Genomic DNA, 24826 nt, shown 5'->3' with positions numbered 1-24826 from the left:
AGATTTTAACTCGAAATGGCTTTTCGAATTTTTGAAAAAGCTTTATTTTCTTTGAAAATAATCGTATCAAAAAATGGTGTTTTTTTTCCGAGGATGGTTTATATATAATAGTTTATACAAATAACAAATACTTTTCATATGTTCTTTTTTTTGCTTTTGTCAGATGCACTGTTATATACAAAAATTTATATCATACATTAACTCGATTGTTAGGCTATGCGTGAAAAGTATATTATCTACATAAATTTATACATCAATGCAATAAACGTATATATATTTGGGTAGGTATTTCCTTATTGCACTTGCAGTTCATGTTTTTTTTCTTACTTATCACTGAAATCGCATACGCTATGAGCAAAAGGTGATGAATAGCCTTAAGAAGGAATTTTCGAAATGAAAACAATAATTTTCAAATTTGATCATTACGAGTTATATCGAGTAGACTTTATTACACTTTATCAACCAACTTCATTTTACTTTTTTACGGCGTTATGGCATTACTTGACTTTATCGCTTATAAAAGTTAATAAACTATAGAATTTAGATTACATTTTATTGATATTTAAAAATATGAGTGGAAAAAAAGATGAGCCGAAGAAACAAGAGGAAGATGAATTATTTGATTTTATATATAAGTATTTATTACTTTCCAGAAAAGTAAAAGCCGATGCATGGATGAAGTTATTAGGAAGTGAAGATCTTAAAGTAAAGTCATAATTATGTAAAGGATATGTAAAAGAATCGTTTTAAAAAGATCCTTAATCTCTATGTCCTATATGAATATGAAGGATAATAATTTAGCGAAAAATTTTACATTTCAATATTTTTAATTAACTTTAACATTAATTCAGGATATTATTCTCAAGTTCTTTAATATACCATCCAATATGATTTTAACTATACAACTTACATCAGCCGGTGCTCTCATTCCATTTCTTGGAATTGAATCACCTAGTCGAGTTAAATCTTCATATTTTATTAAACGAGAACCTATTAAAATTACAAAATATAATTATAGAGAAATGCTTATACTAGGTGATATGGCACCAAAACCTATTGAAGAAGCAGCTGTTTTAATAGAAGAGGTATTAATTTGTTAATAGTAAATTTTTCTCATTTGTATTATAACATTTATTATATTATTATGTAATATATTTTTTTTATATTCATAGGTTTATTTGCCAATTTTAACAAATCCAATCAATCATACTGGATGGCCTCTTATTGCTAAGGAAGATGTGAAAAAGCATGTTTATGATCTTAGAAGTTTACTTTATCAGGTATATCTATTCATATATATGAATTGATTTTCAAATTAATTTTACTATAATCATTAAAAGTTATATCCTATTTATGTCCTTTAGATAAAAGGAAAAATGTTTGGTGAAACAATATTATCCATGCCAATTGATATAGAAACAATTTTTGAAGAAGAATGGAAATTACAACAAAATGATAATGTACAGTTTAATGTTAAATTAAGAAGTAATATTGAAAGTATAATTATTAAATGGACTTCACAAATAAATGAAATTCTTGATGAAGAAGGAATACTTCTAAGTTCAGATTATCTTTTGCCTAATGATGGTATACTTTATATTTTGGCTAACATTTATAAATATTTTTGTTTTTACAATTTTAATATTTATGATATATTTATATCAAACCGATATTTTATAGATTTAATTATACTATTTTTAGAATTGGATTTTTGGTTTAAAAGAATTAAAAATTTAGAATCTATCTATCAACAGATAAAGGATCCTCGAGTAAAAAAGATGGGTTCTATACTTGAATTGACTGAAAGTCCATATTCTGAACATTTTAAAACTATATGGAAAAATGTTATTGCTGGTTAGTCCATTAAATTATATAAAACAATTATAATTAGCTAAATATTAATTCAATTTTATGGAAGATTTTGTATTCAATGGTATTTTTTTATTTGCTTCAGCTATAATTGAAGCACGTGATATATGGATGCATTTAAAACCACTTGAATATTATTTAAATAAAATACAGAGTACAGAGTTCAAAGATATTCAACCATTATTGAAGCCCTTAATACATTGTGTTTGTTTAATATGGTCAAATTCCAAATACTATTGTACTACTACACGTATTATTCGATTGTTATCAATGATTTCAAATTTATTGATAGCTGAGGTACATTTATTTTAATATTCATAATTTCAATTTTAAACATTTATAAATAATATTTATAAATAATAAAATCCAAACACTATTGTTTTTCTAAACACTATTGTTTTTTTAAAAGTATAATTATTGATCTACAAATTGTTATTTATTATATATTCTTCAGGCTAATAAATTTTTGGATCCAAGTTCTTTATTTGAGGGTGATGCTGAAGATAATTTAAAACGGTTGGAACAAACAAAAAATATTATAATTTATCATCAAGATATATTTAAAATTTTTCGTGATAAAGTGGATTCTTATTTTAAACCTCCTAATGAACCAATCTTGTGGAATTTTCATGATAAATTAATATTTGGAAGATTGCGTAAATTTGACAAACGTTTAAAAGAATTACAGGTTTGACAAAAGTAATTTACTTTTTGAAAATAAATCATAATATATTTTATTATATTTTTATTCAGGCTTTCTTTGAGATAGTACAAGAATATCTTAAGTTAGAAAGAATAGAAATAGCTGGATTAAAAGGAAACATTTTATATAAAATGATATATGAAATTCATGAGAATTTTGTTAAAATGTATCGTCAATTTGCTGATGTTCAGTATAGCATTTTAACACCAGAAGATGTAGGTTTTAATAATGATTGGTCTAGATTTCAAGAAAATGTAAGTTATTTTTTTCTTTTCTTGAATTTATAATGAAAAAATTATTATAATATTACGATTTTAGGTAGAAATCCTGGATAGAAAATTGGTTAACATATTCAGCCAAGCATTCATGGAATGTTATGATATAGAATCTATGTTTAGATTCATATGGATAATGGGAACTATTGCTAATCGACCGATTTTAATAGAACAATTATGGCATAATTATAATAGATTGATAGAAATAATAAATACTGAATACGATAATATTAAGGTATTATTCGCAATAATTATTAATATTTAAAAATAATTTTTAATATTTGTATTACAAATAATGAATATATACTCCATTATATTAATATAGATCATAATAGACCGTTACTTTCATACAAATACAGAATCAAAAAATAATAGTGCACATGAGAAATTATATTTTGTTCCTAAAGCCTTGTCTTTTTTAAATAATATGAGAAAACAAATAGATTATCCTATTGAGTGTGCATCATTAGTAGACCATCCATTGATAGTGTCTAGGATAAATCTTGATATAAGGGATAAATACGATGAACTTCAGGTACAATACAAAAGCTACATTTCAGTTAGAATAAAATACTAACATGATACTTTTTGCTTAAGAATCTTATAGATACTTTAGAGCATGACATCTTTACAGAATGGGTAGAAAAAATTCCAGAAAGATGTGAAGAACATTTATCAAAATCTTTATTAAAAGTCAATGATGAAAATTTATTAGAATTAAATTTTGATCTTAATTTGGCTGGAATGTTGCAAGAAATTCGGGATATAATAATACTGAAAAAATTAGATTTACCTGATGAACTTATTGATTTGAATAATAGAAGTACATTTTTTTTTGAAACTACTTGTAATTTAAATTTGATTATAAATTGGTATGTACATATATACATAAGTTATTTCATAAAAACGTAAATTGAATAAAATTAACATGATTTGATAAGTAACAAAATATAATATGAAATAATTTTATATGATTTTATTATCTATTATAGGTATAATTGGTTGCAAAAACACACTTCACCTGTTGAATATCAGTTGGTAAAGGATGATGTAGAAGAAATAGAAAAATTGATAGAATTTGGTCAAATTAATTATAATTGGAATTCTATAGGTAATATTAACAATTAAAATATTGTAAACATATATCCTTCATAACTTTATATTAATTTAATCATTGATTCAAATAAAATATTGTTTTATATTATTTAATCTATCATCACAGAAGTGCCAGAATACATAGAACAGTTATTAAATCTTACACGAAAATTATATATTCGAATATTTAAAGTTCAAGAAAATATAAGTGCTTTGTTAGAAATAATTTATTCTTGGGCATTAATACCAATTCTTGAAAGAAAAGATTTAAAGGAAGAAAATCTACTTGCAATTGAAGAACGTGAAGAAAAATTTGCAAAGAGATACCAAGAAATAGAGCTTGTTGTTAAAGAATTAAATCGTGTTTTGGAAGAAAATTATAAACTTTTATTTGATTTAATGCCTCAGTCTATATATGAAGAAGATGATGTAGACTTAGACATGGGTAAATATGAGTAATAAATAAATTTACAATATATATATATATATTATATTATATTAATTACTTCCAGAATAAATATTATTTTATTATGATTTATTATACGTTATTATTAAAAATTAAAATTTTTTATGTAGATGAACAATTAAAAGATATTAAAACTGAAGATGTTTTACCAACTGAAGAAAGGTAAATGATTCATATCTAATAAGCAATGTGTGTATGTGTGTGTGTGTGTGTGTGTATACATTTTTATAATAAACTATATTGTCTTATATTTTTTTTATAGGAGAATTGATATAGATGAAATTACTGATTTAATAGAAGAAGAACTCATTGATGATGTAGAAGCTGAAGAATCTGAGGTAGTTGAATTAGATATTGAACTGACAGAAGAAGAAGCTGCGCTACAAGCAGAACTTGAAGCTCAGCGTCAGATAAAATGGAAACCATATCTTGCATATGTGGATAATTTAATATATGAGGGTTTGGTTCAAACAGTTTCTACAAGGTGCATTATAATGTTATTCCATTAGATTCCACTAGATATATCATTTATGATTTAACGAGAAATTAATTATATTAAAATTTGTTAAAGTTTGTGTTATATTCTTGATGAAACTGATCCTGAATGCAATGCTTTGCCACTCTTTGAAATTCAACTATCTCTGGATAATTCTAATTTGGTATTTAAACCTTCTATTAATATTGATGATCCAAATGGTTTTTACGCTTTTTATGAGGATTTCTTGCTAGATATTATGAAAATGGCTACATTAATTAAACGCGTAGATCCTGATATTGCTGAAGAGCGTGAGCATTATGGGGTATTTATTATTATATCTATACATTCTTCAATTATTTTATGCTAATCTTTAAAAGTTTTATGTCTTCTGATCAATGTAGATAGATATGACAGAAGAAGAAAATATAAGTTTTATGCTAGAAGAGACATCTAATAGAATCAAACTAGGTTTATTTAAAGCAGAAGAATATGTCGAAGTAATTTTTTATATAAAAAATTAAAAATACTTATAACAAGTATATACAAATTTGATAAACTAATCTATTATATATCTACTTATATATATAGACATTTAAACCTTTCTCTTGGCTCTGGCTGGATGATAAAAAAGATTATTTAGATTTATTTTTACGCTTTGGACGAAAACTCACAAAAGAAGAGAAAGATACAATCATTCGATTAAGTGATAATTTACCTGATACTTTGAAAGAAAGGACACCTATTTTAGCAGATTACAAAAGAGAAATAAACTTTTTCATGGATCTTTATAAGGAATGTGATCAAATTGAGGATGAACATATTTTATCATGTTGGCTCAAAATAGATTTGAAACCGTTTAAGCAAAATCTCCTTAATGTCATTTGTAAATGGGCAAATGTATTAAAACATCATCTTATGGAAGGAGTTAATACAGAGTAAATACGACTTATATATTCATTTTTAATGTTTATAAAAATCAGTTATATCTTTATTTTACTATTTCCTTCATATTATTATTTTTATAGTCTGCAAAATTTATCAATATTTTTAAATGAAGCTAGTAACAAATTTAGTCAACCTATTAAAGAAGATGATTATGAAGATTTATTAAAAACTATATATTTTCTTAAGGAAATCAGAGATCGACAATATGAAATTGATGATATGTTTGAACCTGTTAAGGTATATATGTATTAGTTTTTTAAATATAATGTTACAAACTTATAAAAGAAATAATCTCTCACAACTATATCCAATATTTTTATATTATCATATATATAAAATATATTACAGGAGACAATAGAACTTCTTAAAGAGTATCAAGTTAAACTTGATGATAAAACATTTGATTGGCTACTTGAATTACCAGAATTATGGACCACAGTAAAGAAACAAGCTGCACAAATAAAACAAGTTGTTGGACCATTAATGTCTCATCAAATAAACTTATTGAATAAGCGTCTAAGTTATTATGATTTAAAACAACAAAAGTTTCTCTCAGATTTTCATGTCAATGAAATATTCAAGTAATGTTATGTAATTTATAATTCTTTATTTCATATATATAATTGAAATTATTTTTAATAAGAAATATTATCCTTTAGTTTGGCCTGCACAGATGTTTATAAGAAAATGGATGATATAAACGTAGAAATTATGAAATTTGAAAATGAATTGAATGATCTTAAAAAAACAGCCAATATATTTGAACACCGTGTAGAAGAATTTAAACATATTGTTCAAGCTAGAAGAGAATTGAAACTTGTTAAGATGTTATGGGATTATGTAAATATTATTAGAACGAGTCTAGATGAATGGGAAACAACAATTTGGAAAAAAATTGATGTGGAAGGAACAGATTTAGAGTGTAAAAAATTTATTCGTGAACTTAGACGTGAGTATGAATTAGATATTTTTCAGAGAGCCTGTCTAAAAAAGAAGGTTTTTTAGTTCTTTTTTTCTTCATATCTTCGTTATATAATTCTAATTCTAATTCTTAGAAATTGATAAGGATGCAAGAAATTGGAATTTATATATAGAAATAGAAGGACAATTGAAAAATATGATGTCATCATTAAGAGCAGTATCAGAATTAAAAAATACAGCTATTAAAGACAGACATTGGTTACAATTAATGGCTGAGACCGGAGTATACAATACTATCTTTAAAATATCTTCTATTTGTCATGTTTATAAGACGTATCTAATATTTTATTATTATATAATTTTAGGTAAGATTTACTATGGATGACAAAACAATATTAAAAGATTTGTTAAAATTAGAACTTCATAAGTATGAAGAAGAAGTTAAAGAAATTGTAGATAAGGCAGTAAAAGAAATGGTAATGGAAAAAGTATTGAAAGAATTACACAGTACATGGGCTACACTAGAGTTTGGAAAGGAATTACATGAAAGAACAAAACTTAATGTATTAAAAATTGATGAAGAGATAATAGAGACACTAGAAGACAATCAGGTTTTTAATATATATTTATATTTATTATTATATTATGTTAACTTCAATGATTTTTTTTGCTAAAATAAATATAATAAAAAGCATTTTGTTAAAATATGCAATTTAAAATATTTTTATAGGTTCAGTTACAAAATATGCTGGGTTCTAAACACGTATCATACTTTCTTGATGAAGTTTTAGATTGGCAAAATAAACTAAGTAATGCAGATGCTGTGATAAATGCATGGTTTGATGTTCAACGTGCATGGATGCATTTGGAAAGTATTTTTATAGGTTCAGAAGATATTAGAAGTCAGCTACCTGAAGAATCTAAACTTTTTGAGAAAATAGATAGAGATTTTAAAGTAATGATTTGTCTTTTTCTTATTTATGGATAATATATAAATTTGTTTGTAAAAACATATGATAAGATAAACATATTGTTTTTAGGATCTTTTAAAAGATATGTTAAGTACACCGAATATTATAAAAGCAACTAATAAGCCTAAACTTCTTGAACGTTTAGAAGAATTACAAAAAGAGTTAAATATTTGTGAAAATGCATTATTCCAGTACCTTGAAACAAAAAGACTTGCTTATCCTAGATTTTATTTTGTATCCTCTGCAGATCTTTTGGATATACTCAGTAATGGTATGTAATTTTAATATTTAAGAGGTTTTAATCATTTTTAAATATTTGTTTTATTTAATATAATAAAGATGTAATATTGTAGGTAGTAATCCAGAATTAGTGAGTAAACATTTAGCAAAATTATATGATTCTCTTGCTAAACTTAAATGGAAAACTGAAAAGGAGAAAATTACAAAAATAGCTATTGTCATGATAGCAAAAGATGGTGAAGAAATGGCTATATATGGAGATTGTGACTGTAGTGGAAAGGTATATTCATATATATTTTACTATTTCTTAAGAAAGTATATACTATATTGTATATAATGTAGTACTTTATATATTATCAGTTTTTAATGTTATTAATTATTAGGTTGAAATTTGGTTAAATCATGTTACAAATGCAATGAGAAAATCTGTAAAACATCGTATTCATCAAGCTGTTATCTCTTATGATGAAAAGCCACGTGAACAGTGGATTATGGATTATGAAGGGCAACCATCATTATGTGGTACACAAATATGGTGGACTACTGAAGTAAATATGGCATTTAGTCGATTAGAAGAAGGATTTGAAAATGCTCTCAGAGATTATCTGAAGAAACAAATTTCTCAACTTAATGTTTTGATTACAATTTTATGTGGTGAACTTAATGAAAACGATCGACAAAAAATAATGACTATCTGTACAATAGATGTGCATGCACGAGATGTGGTTGCCAAATTAATAGCAATGAAAGCAGATAATGTATCAAATTTTCAATGGCAGTCACAACTAAGACACAGGTATAGCTATTTACAAAATTGTTAAATATTTATAGATGATAATAAAAAATGATTTACAAAATAATGACAAAATTTACATTGCAGATGGGATGATATAAAAGATGATTGTTATGCAAATATTTGTGATGCTTGTTTTTTATATGCATATGAATATTTGGGCAATGTACCACGATTAGTGATAACACCATTAACAGATAGATGTTACATAACTTTAACACAATCTTTACATTTGATAATGGGAGGAGCACCAGCTGGCCCGGCCGGTACTGGAAAAACAGAAACAACTAAAGATTTAGGAAGAGCATTGGGTCAAATGGTGTATGTTTTTAACTGTTCAGAGCAAATGGACTATAAAGTAAATATATAATATTGTGATTATGGTAATTAATATATATATATGTATTGAAAAATAAGCAATTTTCTTGGACATTATAGTCATGTGGAAACGTGTATAAAGGACTCTCACAAACTGGTGCATGGGGTTGTTTTGATGAATTTAATAGGATTTCTGTAGAAGTTTTATCTGTAGTAGCAGTACAGGTGAAATGTGTATTAGATGCTATCAAAAGTCGAAAAATAAAATTCCTTTTCTTTGGACAAGAATTAGTTCTTGTAGATTCTGTTGGAATGTTTATAACAATGAATCCTGGTTATGCTGGGAGAACAGAATTACCTGAAAATCTAAAAGCACTATTTCGGTAAATTTTATAAGGACTCTAATACAATTTTATTTTTTATTATATATATTCTAAAATAACAACCACACCAATTTTTATATTTAGTCCCTGTGCTATGGTTGTACCTGATTTTGAACTTATATGCGAAATTATGCTAGTAGCAGAAGGATTTCAAGATGCCCGTTTATTAGCAAGAAAATTCATAACATTGTATATGTTATGTCGAGAACTTTTATCTAAACAAGATCATTATGATTGGGGTTTAAGAGCTATTAAGTCTGTTTTGGTTGTAGCAGGTAAATTAAAACGTGATGATCGTTTAAGAGCTGAAGATCAAGTATTAATGAGAGCACTAAGAGATTTTAATATACCAAAAATAATAACAGACGATATACCTGTTTTTATGGGATTAATAAGTAAGTATTACACAAATAGGAAGAAGAACAAATTATTTATTTTACAGCAATCCTTTTATTAATTTAATTTAAATATAAACAATAAAATTCAAAAACTTCAGGTGATTTATTCCCAGCATTAGAAGTACCACGATTAAGAGATATGAATTTTGAACAAATAATAAGAATAGCTGCACTAGATTTAAAAATGCAACCAGAGGACGGATTTATATTAAAAGTAAGTTTGGAATCCCTCAGGGATATTTTCTATTTCAAGTATTTACGAATGTATGCTATGTTGTATTGATTTTTTTGTGGATAAAAAATTTTATTTAAAAAACTTTTTTACTAGGTAGTACAGTTACAAGAACTCTTCAACGTTCGACATTCAGTTTTTATTGTAGGATTAGCTGGCACAGGTAAAACGCAAGTATGGAAAACCTTAAACAGAACCTATTATAATCAGAAACTTAAACCATATTATAATGATTTGAATCCAAAAGCTGTAACTACTGCTGAATTGTTTGGTATTATCAATCCTTCAACTAGAGAATGGAAGGATGGGTTTGTTACTAAATGTTTATTTGCATTAATATTACTTGAACTTAAATTTTGCAATCTATATTCTAATTTTATCTTATATAAATATATCACAGATTAATATCTATATTAATGAGAGAACAAGCAAATATGTTAGGTGATGGTCCTAAATGGATTGTATTTGATGGTGATATTGATCCAATGTGGATTGAATCATTAAATACTGTAATGGATGATAATAAAGTTTTAACATTAGCAAGTAATGAAAGAATTGCATTAACAAAACAAATGCGTTTATTATTCGAAGTTTCACACTTAAGGTAATATTAAATAAATATATATGTTAAATAAAATTAAATATCAAAAGTTATTAATAAAAATAAATGAGTGTATATTATTCTTATAGAACTGCAACACCAGCTACTGTATCTAGAGCAGGTATCTTATATATAAATCCACAAGATTTGGGCTGGAATCCGTAAGTAAATTTCAAAATATTTCTAAAATATATATTAAACTTAGAAAATTCATTATATTGTTCTTAGATATGTGATGAGTTGGACAGATACAAGAGATAGTTCAGAACGAGCAAATTTAATAATACTATTTGATAAATATATTCCAGTTTCATTAGAAACATTAAAGTTTAAGTTCAAGAAAATCACTCCTTTACCAGATATATGTCATTTACAAATGCTTTGTAATTTGCTTGATTGTTTCTTGATAAAAGAAAATGTACCCCCTGAATGTCCTAAAGAATGGTAAAAATTAATGTTGTTTTAAAAATAATTATGTATAATCGTCTTATCTAAATTATTATGTACGTGCAATTTATAAAAGGTATGAACTGTACTTTGCATTTGCTTGTGTTTGGGCTTTTGGATCATCAATGTTTGAAGATCAATTAAAAGATTGGCGAGTTGAATTCAGTAAATGGTGGCAAAGTGAATTTAAGACAATTAGATTTCCTTCAACTGGTACTGTTTTTGATTATTTAATAGACACAGAAACAAAAAAGTGGCTACCATGGGAATCTAAAGTATTACCATTTGAATTAGACATGGATATTCCTATTCAAGTGTGTATTAAATTTCACATATTTATATATTTAATTTGTTAATATATTATCGTATGTTAGAATACATATTGTTTAAATATAATTTATTATATATATATATAGATTAAATGGAGATTAAAAAAAAACATGTTTATATTACAGGCATCTCTTGTATCTACGGCGGAAACTGTACGTTTACGTTATTTTATAGATCTGTTAATGAAAAAAAGAATACCCGTTATGCTAGTTGGAAGTGCTGGATCTGGAAAAAGTATTATTATTTCTGAGAAGTTAGGAACATTACCAGACAATTATAATACGGCAAATGTTCCCCTTAATTATTATACAACATCTGGTAAATTATATTACAGAAAAAAGTTATCTTACAAAATTGGAGTAGTATATATATATATATATATAAATATTGATAAAAATTTTTCATAGAAATGTTACAAAAAATATTAGAGAAGTATTTGGAAAAGAAGTCAGGACGAAGTTATGGTCCATCTGGTACAAAACTTTTAGTTTATTTTATAGATGATATGAATATGCCAGAAATAGATACTTATGGAACTGTGCAACCACATACACTTATTAGACAATACATGGATTATGGACATTGGTAAATTTATAATTTTTTCTTTTATAAAAAATTGAATTAATAATTACGAATTTTAATATATAAAATTAAACATTTAAATTATTAATATATAATAATACTTTTACCTAGGTATGACAGAGAGAAGTTAATACTGAAAGATATAATTAATACCCAATATGTTTCTTGTATGAATCCAACAGTAGGAAGTTTCACAATAAATCCACGTTTGCAAAGACATTTTGCTGTATTTGCTGTCAGGTACAATAAATGTACCTTATTTATATTTAATATATTATATCTTTACACTTGTCTCTCTCTCTTTCTTTCTCTATTAAATTATAATATATTATTAATAGTTTTCCGCATTATGATGCATTAGTAACTATATATAGCCAAATGCTTGAACAACATCTAACTAATCCACATAATAAAATTAATATATTAGTTCAAAAAATGACAGAACCAATAATTAATGCAGCATTGAGTCTTCATACTAAGATAGGAACAACATTTTTACCGACTGCTATCAAATTTCATTATTTATTTAATTTAAGGGATCTATCCAATATTTTTCAGGTAAGAAAATAAATTATTGTATTCAAATGAATATTAAATATAATTAAATTAATAAAAAAAAAGTAAAAAATGAATTTCATTTTCAGGGCATACTTTATTCTACTCGTGATACAATTCCAATGCCAAATCATCTTGTGAGATTATTTGTTCATGAATCAACACGAGTATATTCAGATAAATTAGTAAATTTTGAGGATAAAAAGATATATGAACAATTGTTGATAGAAATACTTCGTAAAAATATACCTGTAATAAAAACAATTTTTTTTGTGTTTATATATTTATTTTTTTTTCATTTTTTTTCATTTTCTTTTTTTTTTTCATAAACTTTTATACGTAATCTTGTATAATTTTAATTATATTTAGGAACTTGATGAGAATATAGTACTTCAAAAGCCTATAATTTATTGTCATTTTGCTGAAGGAATTGGAGAATCTAAATACATGCCAATCAGAGATTGGGATCATTTAATTAAATTACTTGATGATGCATTATTGAGTTATAATGAATTGGTAATAGGTTACTTTATTAGATATTAATATTGATTTTGCTTTATGAAAATTAAGTGTATATATTTGTATAATAGATATCAGCAATGAACTTGGTGTTATTTGATGATGCAATGTATCATGTATGTCGCATCAATAGAATATTAGAATCACCAAGAGGAAATGGGCTCTTGGTCGGTGTAGGAGGTAGCGGGAAACAATCTTTGTCACGTTTGGCTGCATTTATATCGGCGTTAGAGGTATATTTTACATATCATATCCTTGTATGTTCTAAGTTAATAATAATAATACAATGTGAAAAAATTAATTTTAATACTTTAATTAATTTTAATTCTCTAACGTAGGTATTCCAAATACAATTGAAAAAAGATTATTCTCTAAGTGATTTAAAATCTGATTTGGCCACTCTTTATTTAAAAGCTGGTCTTAAAAGTATGGGTATTGCTTTTTTGATGACCGATTCGCAAATTGCACAAGAAAAATTTCTTGTAGCTATAAATGATATGTTAGCATCTGGAGAAATTTCAGAATTGTTTCCAGATGAAGAAGTTGATAATATTGTTAATGGTGTACGAAATGAGGTATTAAAATAAATGATAATAATTTAGTAATAAGATTTAAAGTTAATGTTTTTTTCCATGTAATAGGTAAAACAAGCAGGTCAAATTGATTCTAAAGAGAATTGTTGGAAATTTTTTATAGAACGTGTTCGTAGATTTTTGAAGTGCTTGCTTTGTTTTTCACCAGTTGGTGCAACTTTAAGAAATAGAGTGAGACAGTTTCCAGCTCTTGTTAATTGTACATCAATTAATTGGTTTCAAGACTGGCCTAAGGAAGCTTTACAATCTGTTTCTACTAGATTTTTGCAGGTATAAATTATTGTAATAATAATAAAATTAAATTAATTATAATATCCATTTCTAATAACTTAATAGGAACTTGAAGAATTACCCAATGAATATAAAAAATCTGCTTCTTTATTTATGACCTTCGTTCATATGATTGTAAACGAAACATCGAAATTATATCTTCAAAATGAAAAAAGATATAATTATACAACGCCCAAATCATTTTTGGAACAAATATCTTTATATTCTAAATTGTTGAGAGAGAAAACATTTGAAATAGGAAGTATGACTACACGACTTCAAAATGGTTTACAAAAATTAGATAGCTGCGCAGATCAAGTAATATATTGTTAAATAAAAGATATTAATAAAATAATATTCTTGAATTTTTTATCGTAAAATTTTTATTTCATATTTTCCATTTCTTAGGTAGATAAGCTAAAAGTTGTGTTGGCAGTACAAGAAGTAGATTTGAAAAAAAAGAATGAAGTAGCTGACCAAATTTTATATGAAGTGCAAGCAGAGAACACCAAAGCTGAAGTTGAAAAAGCTTTTGGTGAGTGAAATTAAAATTATATTAATATATATCTAATAAAATAATTAACTATATATATTTTTTATTTGTAGTATCGGAAGAAGAAGGGAAAGTTGCCGAAATAAAGGAAACAGTAACAGAAAGACAAAGACGTTGTGATGAAGATTTAGCCAAGGCGGAACCAGCTGTAAAACAAGCAGAAGCAGCATTAGATACTTTAAACAAGGTGAATATATTGTAGTTTAGTTACCATTGATTATTAAGGAATACATTTTATGTAATAAAATCTAATGATATTTAATAAAGAATTAAATGGTAATTAATTTCAGAACAATTTGACAGAGTTGAAGTCTTTTGGTTCACCTCCAGAAGCAGTTATAAGAGTTGCACAAGCAGTATTGGTTTTATTTTCTCCAAGAGGTCAAATACCAAAAGATAGAAGTTGGAAAGCATGTAAAGTAATGATGGGTTCTGCAGATGCATTTCTTACAGCATTACATAATTATGATAAAGAAAACATTCACCCTGAAATTGTTAAAGCTATTCAACCTTATATCAATGATAAAGGTATAAAAACAATAATAAATAAGAAATTTATACTATTTTACAGTATAAATTAATATATATTGTTTATTATATATATATATTTTTTTTTATTATAAACACAGAATTCGATCCAGAATTTATTTATTCGAAATCAAAAGCAGCTGCAGGCCTTTGCAGTTGGGTAAAAAATATAATGGTTTTTCATTATATTAATGAAACTGTAAAACCTCTCAGGGCTGCTCTTGCTCAAGCTAATGCGGAACTCAAAATTGCAATGGATAGATTAAATTCTTTAAGAGCTCGTTTGAACGTAAGTTAATGAATAGAGATGAGAAAACGAGACATTATTTAATACCATTATGGATATCATATACATAGGAACTTCAAAAAGTATTAGATATTCTTAGTGAAAAAATGGAAGTAGCATTAGCAGAAAAACAAAAGTGTCAGGATGAAGCAGATGCAACAAGTTTAACTATAGATCTTGCAAATAGATTGGTAAATGGTTTAGCTTCAGAAAAAATACGTTGGACTGAAACTTTAAAAATGTGAGTATATGTTAAATATATATTGTATATATTTTTATTTACTATTATTACTATATTAAATAATTTCTTTTATCATCATATAGATTGAAAACATCAGGAATTACTATACCTGGTGATGTATTACTTGTGACAGCATTTATTTCATATATGGGTGGTTTTACAAGAAAATATAGATTAGATTTACTTAATTTACATTGGCTGCCTTTCTTTGATAAGTTAGAAATCCGTATCCCACGAACACCTGATTTAGACTTATTAACATTAATAACAGATGATACTCAAATTGCTCAATGGAATAATGAAGGTATTTATGTACATAAAATTTCTCTTATGTGTCATACATTTTCTTTATAGATATACTGTACAGATAAAGAATTCAAAAGAAGAAGAATTTTTCCTAATGACTAATGTGCTATATGTTTGCAATATTTCTCTTAATAGGATTACCAGCTGATTCAATGTCATCAGAAAATGCTACAATACTTACAAATTCAAGTAGATGGCCACTAATGATTGATCCACAATTACAAGGAATCAAATGGATTAAAAATAAATATGGCGATGAGCTAAAAGTATTGCGATTAACTCAACGGCATTATTTAGATATAATTGAATATGCTATTAGTAATGGACAAGTTGTTTTATTAGAAAATATTATGGAAGCTGTTGATGCAGTGTTGGATCCTATCCTCGGTCGAGTTTTCATAAGGAAAGGACGGTATGCAAAAATTGTTATATAAAAAATTATTAAAATTATTAAAAAGTATTTTAATTTTTTTCAAATAATATAATAACAAATTGTATATTTTCTATTTCAGGGCAATAAAAATTGGAGATAAAGAAGTAGATTATGATCCAAATTTTAGACTTATATTGCAAACTAAATTGGCAAACCCACATTATAAACCAGAAATGCAAGCACAGACTACAATTATAAATTTTACAGTTACGAAAGATGGCTTAGAAGAACAATTATTAGGTGAAGTAGTAAAGGTCGAACGACCTGACTTAGAGAGTACAAAAAGTGAACTTACCACTCAACAAAATATGTTTAAAATAACACTGAAAGCGTTAGAGGATGATTTGTTGCATAGGTATATTTTATGATTGTATATGTATGTGTTTTTTAAAAAAAAAAAGAAAAGTATATCTAAGAAATATTTACTTTCGACTGTTTATCAGATTATCTTCTGCTGGGCCTGATATTTTAAGTGATATCACGCTTGTGGTGAATCTTGAAACTACGAAAAAAACTGCAGCTGACATTGAGATTAAAGCAGCTGAAGCTAAAGAAACTGCCATTAAAATAGATATGGCACGAGAATTATATCGCCCTGTTGCTGCCAGAGCAAGTCTTTTATACTTTATTTTAAATGAACTTTATAAAATTAATATGTTATATCAGTTTTCATTAAAGGCATTCAGTGTAGTATTTGGAAATGCAATTAAGTTTGCAGAATTATCTGACATTATTGAAAAACGTGTTTCATATTTAATAGATAGTATAACATACTTAGTGTATGTGTATACTAGTAGAGGATTATTTGAAAGTGACAAGATTATATTTCTTTTTCAAATGACAATACAAGTAAACATAATCGTAATCTAATTTCTTTAATTAATAGTATAAATAAGTTGTTTATAAAAAAAAAATTCTTTTTTATGATATTATAGATATTATTGCATATGAAGGAAATATCATCGGTAGAAGTAGATTTTCTTCTACGATTTCCCTATGTTCCCGATCTTAGCAGTCGCGTAGATTTTTTGGATAATATAGGTTGGGGTGGTATAGTATATTTAAGTGGAATGGATGATTTTCTAAATTTAGATCGAGATATTGAAGGGTCATCAAAAAGATGGAAGAAAATTGTTGAATCAGAAATACCAGAAAAAGAACGATTTCCACAGGAATGGAGACATATAACAGCTTTACAAAGATTATGCATGATCAGATGTATGAGATTGGACCGTATGACTTATGCTATAAGGTAAACGATTATATATTTAGTATATATTTTTTTATGCAATTTGTTAAATAATATAAGACATCTCATTTTTATTTTATATTAGTTGCTTTGTAGAAGAAAAATTGGGTCCACAATTCGTTCAATCCAGAGCTTTACCTTTCGAAAAATCATATGAGGAAACGAGTTCAATAACGCCAGTATTTTTTATTCTTTCTCCGGGTGTAGATCCATTGAAAGTATGTGATATCTTTTATTAAATGTATTTATTAAGGCAATATTTATTTTAACAATAAAATGTCATCTCTATAGGATGTAGAAAAACTAGGCAAAAAATTAGGATTTACATCGGATGGCCAAAATTTCCATAATGTATCATTAGGTCAAGGACAAGAACCTATTGCTGAAGAAGCAATGAATATTGCAGCAAGAGAAGGACATTGGGTTATATTACAGAATATTCATTTAGTACGAAGTTGGTTACCACAATTAGAAAGAACAATGGAACAACTTACAGAAGATCCTCATGAAAATTATCGTCTATATATAAGTGCCGAAGCTAGTCCTTCGCCTTCTGAGTCAATTATACCACAAGTATTTATTATACAAAAAGAAAGCTTATTATATATCAATGAAATATTAACATATTCTTTTTTCTCAGGGTATTCTAGAGTCAGCTATAAAAATTACAAATGAGCCTCCAACAGGAATGCATGCTAATATACATAAAGCACTGGATAATTTTTCACAAGAAACATTGGACTCTGCTACTAAAGAAACGGAATTTAAAGCTATCTTATTTGCCCTATGTTATTATCATGCTGTTGTGAATGAACGTAAAAAATTCGGAGCACAAGGATGGAATAAAGTATTTTTCAGATCTATTTACATAGCTTATAGTATGTTTAATTTTCTAAATTATAAATAATTAAAATTCGAATTTTTTTGTTATGTCACTGTTGCTATAGTCTTACCCATTCAGTGTTGGCGATTTGACCATTAGTATCTCAGTATTATTAAATTATTTGGAGAATAATATAAAGGTACCATGGGAAGATCTTCGATATTTATTTGGAGAAATAATGTATGGCGGACACATCACTGATGATTGGGACAGAAGATTATGTCAGACATATCTTCTAGAATATTTACAACCTGAACTTGTTGAAGGAGAATTATATTTAACACCAGGATTTTTGGTACCACCTAATAGTGATTATATGGCATATCATCAATATATAGATGATTATTTACCTCCAGAAAGTCCTATTTTATATGGACTTCATCCAAATGCTGAAATAGGTATACCTATTAGCTGAAAATTACTTATATAAAATATTAGTATACTATAATAATATTTAACAAAATGTTTTGTAGGCTTTTTAACAGCTACTGCAGAAAACCTTTTTAGAACTCTTTTAGAAATGCAACCAAGAGAAGCTGTTGATACTACAGAAGGAGGTCTTTCAGTGGAAGATAAAGTTAAATATACTATAGAAGATTTAATAGATAGACTTCCTGAAGAATTTAATATACAAGAATTAATGAGCAAAGTGAATGAAAATTTATTTTGTTAATTGTGTTTATTATTTAAATATTAAAAATAATTATTAAATAGAATTATTATCTAGGTTGAAGATCGTACTCCATTTATTATTGTTTCTTTTCAAGAATGTGAAAGAATGAATATGTTGTGTAATGAATTAAAGAGATCTCTTGGAGAACTAACACTTGGGTTAAAGGTATTTATTGACTAAATTAAAGTTAATTTATTATATATATATTTAATTTGAATAATTTGATATTTCATTTAATTATTATAGGGTGAACTTACGATTAGTCCAGAAATGGAAAACTTACAAAATAATATATTTATGAATGCTGTTCCACCATCATGGACTAGATTAGCTTATCCTTCAAATCTTAATTTAAGTAGTTGGTTCATGGATATGTTAAATAGAGTTGGAGAACTTGCTAGTTGGACGTCGGATTTTAATGTAAATGATTTTTGTTATATTTTATTTTATTATTTACACAGCTATATACATTAATGTCAAATTTTTCTAATAGCTTCCTTCATCAGTGTGGCTAGGGGGATTCTTTAATCCTCAGTCCTTTCTTACAGCAATTATGCAACAAACTGCACGTAAAAATGAATGGCCTTTAGATAAAATGTGTCTACATTGCGAAGTAACTACAAAACAAAAGGATGAAGTTACGTAAGGAAATATCATTTATATTGTTACAATGTCCGGATTTTGCATAAATAATAAGATACTTTTCACTTTTGTTTCTATAGTGCACCACCACGTGAAGGTTCCTACATTAATAATTTATACATGGAAGGAGCTCGTTGGGATATTGAAACAGGTGTAATCTCGGATGCACGTTTAAAAGAATTATTTCCTTTAATGCCAGTAGTATATATTAGAGCAATAACACAAGATAAGCAAGATCTTAAAAATATGTATGAATGTCCAGTTTACAAAACAAGAACTCGTGGTCCAACTTACGTCTGGACGTTCAATTTAAGAACCCGAGACAAACCTAATAAATGGATTCTTGCTGGAGTTGCGATTATACTCCAAATTTGAACGTATGTTTCCTTATTATTTAAAAAGTTTCAAATGTAAATAGAAAGCCTTTAATATAAAAAATTCGACAATTTATATAACATGTTTTTTTTTATTGATGATAATAAAAAATCTTTTAATTCTATGTCAGTAATTATTAATTTTCAAAATATATTAAAATATACGTGCATTTTTTGCTTATTACTTACTATTTTACATTTGCTGATCTGTTGTTTTACAAAATGAGTAAAATAACACAATAGGTAAGAAGATTTATCTCACTTCAGAAATAATATTTTTTAAATGTTTCTTGTGTTGCGAATTTTTCATAGCCACTGTAAACGTGTTTTTTAACAACATTGTAACAGTCATAGGACCCACACCTCCTGGTACAGGTGTAATATATTGTGCAACCTTTTTTACATTTTCATAATCCACATCTCCAACAAGTATATTTCTATTACTAGTTTTATCTTTTACTCTGTTAATTCCAACATCAATTACACAAGCACCAGGTTTGATCATATCTTCGGTTACTAAACTAGGAACACCAGCAGCTACTACTACTAAGTCAGCAAGTCTTGTCATTTGTTTTAATTGATCAGAAGGAGTATGGATATGACAAATTGTTGTTGTCATATCTAATCCACCCGTAGCTCCTACAGAACAAATTTATAATTGTAGCTTTTTGATTTTTATAGAATTACTATGGTAGTATAGAAACAAAAATTTTATTAAGAATTATAAAATTTTAAATAATATATGGGAAATTTATATAATTGTAGATAATTATTTACCCCTGCCATCTGCATGTAGTAATAAAGCTATTGGTAAACCAACATGTTTTGATCTGCCTATTACAACTGCATGCTTCCCAAAGGTTTTTATATTTGATCTAACTATCAATTCTTTTACACCCAGGACAGTAGCTGGTATAATACCTTTACTGTCCAATGTCAAATTTCCTATATTTTCTAAATGAAAACCATCTACATCTTTTTTGGGTGATATTGCTTGACAAACTTCTTTTTCATTGAGACCCTTTGGTAATGGTAATTGCACAATGATGCCATCTACTGATGGATCTTCATTCAAGCTATTTATATTTTCCAGTAAAATTTTTTGAGTCGTATTTTCTTTCAGATTGATTGTATAACTTTCTATGCCTAAACGAATAATCTATATCAATAAATCAATAAACGTTTTTACACAAATAACATATTGTTTAAAAAATATATTACCTACGATATTGGCAGATTCCATCTTTCTTCGAACATAAGTTTGGCTAGCAGGATTCTCTCCTACAAGAATAGCTACTAACTTAGGTTTTTTATTACCTGCTTTTACCCAGGCATCAATGTCATTTTTTAATTCTTCCTTAATTTGTTTCGAAATTTCATTTCCATCTATTTTAATAGCATCATATCTGCGAATTATAATAATAAATAATAAATTTCTTAATAATTTGTAAGTTTATAACCTATAAATGAAATTAAAACATATTACATATATTTAATATATAAAATATGTATTTAGTATACACGTTATTTACTTTAAGTATAAAATCTTGTAAATTTTCAAAAATAAAATTACTTGTCTTCTAAAAAACGTTATATTAATTAATAATTTTTATTCACATTATTACACAATTATTATATTATATTATTATTTAACATTTTAAATAACTTATTAAGTTTTATATCTATAAGATTGAATAATTAATATATATATATATATATATTATAATAAAATTATAATATATAATCCTACAAAAAACTACTTACAATGAATTGGAAGTGTGCAATTTTTTAATACATAATTTAGATTTAACTAACAATGTTCTTCTTAAAGAAAACATTTTTTTTTTAAACTACATATAGCAACTATTTACGATAGTTATAAAAGTGTATAATCAGCTGAATCGCAATGCGCCTAAGAGAACTAGAGACGATGATTTTATGTATTAATAGAATTTTTATTATCACATTTACTGGATAATCCGATAAGATATTTGAACACTTATCAAAGCAGTATTTTTGACCTAAAATATCTATGTATTAGAAATAGAATGTGAAATGCCTATTAGATTTCTATGTATTACGAACTTAAGCGGGGGAAGTGAAAGGACATATGAAACAGCATGCGTATTAGTTTTTTTAAGCAAGTTTCAAGTTTTACTCGAATGTTTCTATATGTACTTCGAAATAGTTTCATAGATGTAACAAATATATTTTATATCTTTTAAAATAACTAACTCAAAACTAAAAAATAAGAATTTTTTCGATCGTAAGATATCGTAACCTTACATTTCGTCTAAAAATAAAAATAATCGATTAAGTATTTAAATGAAAAAAAAAAAGAAAAAAAAGAAAAGAAAATATATAATATGATATAAATATAATTATGAAATCCAATATAAATTTTAGATTTAACAATATTTACAATTTATTCAAAATATATTTACCATACAAAAAATATTCCACGTTAAAATTAACTTCAATTATAAATATCCCATAAAGATATGTAACTATCTTTTCCTGCAGCAGCCATTAAATATTTACAATTATATGCTTCTACATAATGAGGTGAATAAATAACATCATGCACAGTACTTTTATGTTGATCCAATACTGCTAGTGGCTTCAAAGTTTTTTGGGAATATATTCTTAAACGACCATCCCAATTACCCACGGTAAAAAGTTTTCTATCGGGCCTTATATTTATAACTGATGTACCGGGATTTTTTAAAGTTAATGCGCATTTACTTGTTAAAGTGTTGGATGATAAATTAAATATCTAAATAGTAAAAAAATCTACTGTATTGTATGATCTGATTATTAGATCTAATCACATATCATAAGATCTAATCATATATACTGTATTATACGATCTAATCTTAATTGATTTAATGTATATAGTAAAATATATATAAATATATAATATATACAAAAAAAAGTTTTTACCTCTAATTTTTCAGAAGGACTACCAATAACTCCTTGCATATATGAAGTTTCAAAATCAATAGCCATTGGGCATGATTCTATATCCATGCAATGAAGTACTTTTTTTGCTGTAACATCCCATAATACAAGCAATCCAATTTCATAAGCAACAAGTACTTTTTGATCTGTATATGGCAAGGGTTTTATAGCCATTACTTCTCCTAATTTTTTTGAAAATGGGACTTCTGAAGAATATAAAGTTAATTCCATATTTGCACTTTTAACAGAATATAATCCAACATTAGAATCTCTAAGAGCAGTAATAATAATATCCTCTGACAATACTTGACATCTGTAATCATCAAAAATATCATAAGATATAAATATCATTAAAAAATAATATTCTTATTTAAAATATTTTATTAATTTTAATCTATTAATTCTTTGCCATATTGTGCAGAGAAATCAAGAAATATATTTGTTTTTAATATAACTATAAAATCTATATGATTATTAATTTGTTCTTTTCATAAATTTATTTTATAATAGCATACTCAATTCATTAAGTGATCGACAAAATCATTATGATTTTCGATCTAAAATATATTTTTAGAAGTAGATTTTTCTATGCAATTGAACAAGATAATATTAAAATATATTTATATATATATACTTATTGAGCTTATATAAATATTAGTACCTGCAAAAGGAATGGTAATCATGATCAATTATTTTATTTATTGACCAATGCGAATCAGATGAACTGTATATTTTTATACTACCACATTTTTGCTGTACCAATAAATTATTATTATTAATATTATGCATAGTCAAACAGGGATCTATTCCTGCATCAAACTGTGTAAATATCCTATTTCTCTGTAACAAATATAAATTACATAATTAAAGAATTTTATAAAAAATATATTATAATATTACATATTTAATTAATAAATGTTATATAATTTTTAACATAACATTTTACCTTTAAATCCCAAATATAAATTTTTCCTGAAGCACAACCAGCATATAAATATTCCACATCAGAATTAATCCAAAATAAAAGACTATGAATACAACCCATATCACCACGTAAAAGATACTTTGGATCTGGTGGAATTATTGCCATTTTTAATAAATCTTCCTTTTTATTTATATCTAAATGAAAATAAAAACAAGAACTTATCGTGTTCTGCAGAAGATAACAAATTATACCGACATCAAACTAGATGGCATTATATAACCTGTTTTATCATATGAACAAAAATAATGTATCGATTGAGTAATATAATAATAAAATTCAAAAGTTTCTCAATTACATTCAATATTAATATTTTATCTTATAATTATATTAAATTCTTTAGATTATCTTATTGTATTATATATATATATACTTAAAAAAGAAAATAATATTAGTTCACACAAGTATAAGAACGCGAATGTAATTTAAAAAAGATATAAAGTCATCTAATAAATCATTTTTCATTATGTTTCATTATCTAATTAATATTCTATATAATTCGTATATTAATCAAGAAGTTTGCAAAATAAATTTTTGCCAAACATGATCTATATTAAACAATGAAAATCGCAAGAGAAAGGAAAAATAAAAAAAAGCGCGTTATAAAATCTTGATCTTAATTCATTTGTTTATTAGTTAGAATGATTAAATTACATATCGAGTTATTCGTATACTTTGTGAACGTTAATTCGACTTTCGATATTAAGAGATCATAGTTAAAAATTAATTCG

At 25.9% G+C, this 24826-nt stretch overlaps 3 protein-coding genes across 6 annotated transcripts; 1 reads left to right on the top strand and 2 right to left on the bottom strand.

Annotated features, from left to right (window-relative positions):
* Positions 1 to 367: 367 nt before the first annotated feature.
* On the top strand, positions 368 to 20153 carry LOC124424516 (dynein beta chain, ciliary-like). The gene is made up of 65 exons (XM_046963690.1): positions 368 to 705; positions 852 to 1085; positions 1173 to 1280; positions 1365 to 1587; positions 1702 to 1854; positions 1955 to 2166; positions 2324 to 2557; positions 2623 to 2826; positions 2891 to 3082; positions 3173 to 3382; positions 3445 to 3719; positions 3840 to 3958; positions 4070 to 4387; positions 4519 to 4570; positions 4671 to 4892; positions 4980 to 5208; positions 5288 to 5383; positions 5475 to 5821; positions 5912 to 6068; positions 6180 to 6412; positions 6491 to 6780; positions 6887 to 7035; positions 7118 to 7363; positions 7483 to 7707; positions 7793 to 7994; positions 8077 to 8243; positions 8347 to 8759; positions 8844 to 9114; positions 9195 to 9457; positions 9542 to 9852; positions 9954 to 10069; positions 10184 to 10395; positions 10488 to 10691; positions 10778 to 10849; positions 10917 to 11132; positions 11212 to 11449; positions 11591 to 11783; positions 11873 to 12050; positions 12159 to 12287; positions 12386 to 12605; positions 12692 to 12853; positions 12972 to 13118; positions 13193 to 13354; positions 13460 to 13696; positions 13763 to 13984; positions 14051 to 14302; positions 14393 to 14519; positions 14591 to 14724; positions 14828 to 15065; positions 15167 to 15354; positions 15423 to 15592; positions 15676 to 15896; positions 16034 to 16310; positions 16411 to 16686; positions 16775 to 17180; positions 17267 to 17583; positions 17666 to 17798; positions 17872 to 18153; positions 18221 to 18427; positions 18528 to 18861; positions 18937 to 19112; positions 19191 to 19301; positions 19383 to 19556; positions 19630 to 19778; positions 19859 to 20153. The coding sequence occupies exons 1-65, from the start codon at positions 571 to 573 to the stop codon at positions 20151 to 20153; spliced, it is 13665 nt and encodes a 4554-aa protein (XP_046819646.1). The 5' UTR covers positions 368 to 570.
* Positions 19565 to 22057, bottom strand: LOC124424521 (bifunctional methylenetetrahydrofolate dehydrogenase/cyclohydrolase, mitochondrial). 4 transcript variants are annotated; one of them, XR_006942325.1, is made up of 5 exons: positions 21917 to 22057; positions 21378 to 21558; positions 20930 to 21311; positions 20342 to 20791; positions 19565 to 19753 (listed from the first exon to the last, which is right to left on the bottom strand). XR_006942325.1 is itself a non-coding variant. In XM_046963698.1 (4 exons), exons 1-4 carry the CDS (start codon positions 21988 to 21990, stop codon positions 20406 to 20408), a joined length of 1014 nt encoding a protein of 337 aa, XP_046819654.1. In that variant the 5' UTR covers positions 21991 to 22057; the 3' UTR covers positions 20225 to 20405. The 4 variants fall into 4 exon arrangements, 2 of the variants coding, with proteins under 2 accessions (XP_046819654.1, XP_046819652.1); XR_006942326.1 differs by lacking the exon at positions 19565 to 19753 and adding an exon at positions 20077 to 20201; XM_046963698.1 differs by lacking the exon at positions 19565 to 19753 and having other exon boundaries at positions 20225 to 20791; positions 20930 to 21298; positions 21374 to 21558.
* Positions 22048 to 24295, bottom strand: LOC124424522 (guanine nucleotide-binding protein subunit beta-like protein 1). The gene is made up of 5 exons (XM_046963699.1): positions 24060 to 24295; positions 23775 to 23953; positions 23096 to 23426; positions 22597 to 22928; positions 22048 to 22173 (listed from the first exon to the last, which is right to left on the bottom strand). Exons 1-4 carry the CDS (start codon positions 24201 to 24203, stop codon positions 22629 to 22631), a joined length of 954 nt encoding a protein of 317 aa, XP_046819655.1. The 5' UTR covers positions 24204 to 24295; the 3' UTR covers positions 22048 to 22173; positions 22597 to 22628.
* Positions 24296 to 24826: the final 531 nt, after the last annotated feature.

The sequence above is a fragment of the Vespa crabro genome, chromosome 5, assembly GCF_910589235.1.
Source record: "Vespa crabro chromosome 5, iyVesCrab1.2, whole genome shotgun sequence".
Taxonomy (NCBI): Eukaryota; Metazoa; Arthropoda; class Insecta; order Hymenoptera; family Vespidae; genus Vespa; species Vespa crabro.
Note: the sequence above shows the minus strand (reverse complement) of the source record. Positions and strands in the feature narration are given on the sequence as shown.